The sequence below is a fragment of the Leucoraja erinacea genome, chromosome 11 (assembly GCF_028641065.1).
Source record: "Leucoraja erinacea ecotype New England chromosome 11, Leri_hhj_1, whole genome shotgun sequence".
In the NCBI taxonomy this organism is placed as follows: domain Eukaryota; kingdom Metazoa; phylum Chordata; class Chondrichthyes; order Rajiformes; family Rajidae; genus Leucoraja; species Leucoraja erinaceus.
Window position 1 is genome coordinate 24,330,582 of NC_073387.1, and position 1,423 is coordinate 24,332,004.

Genomic DNA, 1,423 nt, shown 5'->3' on the forward strand with positions numbered 1-1,423 from the left:
TGGTATTAGGGCTACTGTTACCACGCACGCTACCCTTCCCTGCAACAGATTAATGCGTTAATGAGCACCCTCTCCCTCCCTCCCTCACCCTCCCTCCACCCCCCCCCCGACCCTCTCCCCACCTCTTTCCCTCCCTCCCCTCCCTAACCCTCCCACATTCCCTCTCGCCTATCCCCTTCCCCCCCCCCCCCTCCCTCCCCCATCCCACCTGTCCCCACCCCTGTGCCCACTGGATGGGGTGGGGGTTGATCATGGGGCGTTGACGATGGAGAGGTGTGTCTGCCCCAGGGGGAGGGAGGGGGGAAGGAGGGTGGGGGTCTCTCTCTGTTCTGAGGGGTGGGATGTCCGGATGCCCTGGGAAGAGGGGTCTCTGGCTGACCCCCACCCCGGCCAGGCCTCACATCTTGCTGTAGGGGTTGATGAGCGGCAGGGTGTCGATGCCCGTCCAACAGGTACTGTGAGTGGGTGACTGGCAGCAAGGAGATTCCTGGGGCTTTATGTCCTCCTCATCCATGTCCTCTCCATCGCCCGACAGGTTGGCGTAGACCTGCAGAGAGAGAGAGAGATGAGACGGTTCATGTGATTGGAACAGAATTAGGCCATTCGGCCCATCAAATCTACTCTACCATTCAATCATGACTGATCTATCTTTCCCTCTCAACCCCATTCCCCTGCCTTCTCCCCATGACCCCTGACACCCGAACTGATCTTTAAGAAACATTTGGACCGGACATGGATAGGACAGGTTTAGAGGTATACGGGCCAAATGCAGGCAGATGCGACTGGTGTAGATGGGGCATGTTGGCCGGTGTGGACAGGTTGGGCTGAAGGCCCTGTTTCCTCACTGTGTGACTCTATAATCAAGAACCTGTCAATCTCCAATGACTTGGCCTCCACCGCCATCCGCGGCAATGAATTCCACAGATTTCACCAACGTGTTAACGTATGGGAACATGAGGGGTAACATTATCACGCAGACGGTGTATGGAACGATCTGCCAGAGGAAGTAGTTGAGGCAGGTACTATAACAACATATTAAAGGCATTTGGACAGGTACAAGAAGAAAGGCTTAGAGCAATATGGGCCGTACGCGGGCAGGTGAGAAGATTGAGGGGGGATCTTATAGTAACTTACAAAATTATTTTTTGGAATTTTGGACAGGGGTTGGACAGGCTAGATGCAGGAAGATTGTTCCCGATGTTGGGGAAGTCCAGAACAAGGGGTCACAGTTTAAGGATAAAGGGGAAATCTTTTAGGACTGAGATGAGAAAAACATTTTTTACACAGAGAGTGGTGAATCTCTGGAATTCTCTGCCACATAATGTAGTTGAGGCCAGTTCATTGGCTATATTTAAGAGGGAGTTAGATGTGGCCCTTGTGGCTAAAGGGATCAGGGGGTATGGAGAGAAGGCAGGTACAGGAT

General features: G+C 53.3%; 1 protein-coding gene across 1 annotated transcript in view; it reads right to left on the reverse strand.

The window, feature by feature from the left end:
* Nucleotides 1–209: 209 nt before the first annotated feature.
* LOC129701586 (macrophage colony-stimulating factor 1 receptor-like) overlaps nucleotides 210–1,423 on the reverse strand; it is a 27,677-nt gene continuing 26,463 nt past the window's right edge. The window contains exon 17 of the mRNA XM_055642859.1: nucleotides 210–547. Within this exon, the coding sequence (XP_055498834.1) occupies nucleotides 398–547 (150 nt within the window). The 3' untranslated portion in view covers nucleotides 210–397. The remainder of the gene's footprint in view (nucleotides 548–1,423) is intronic.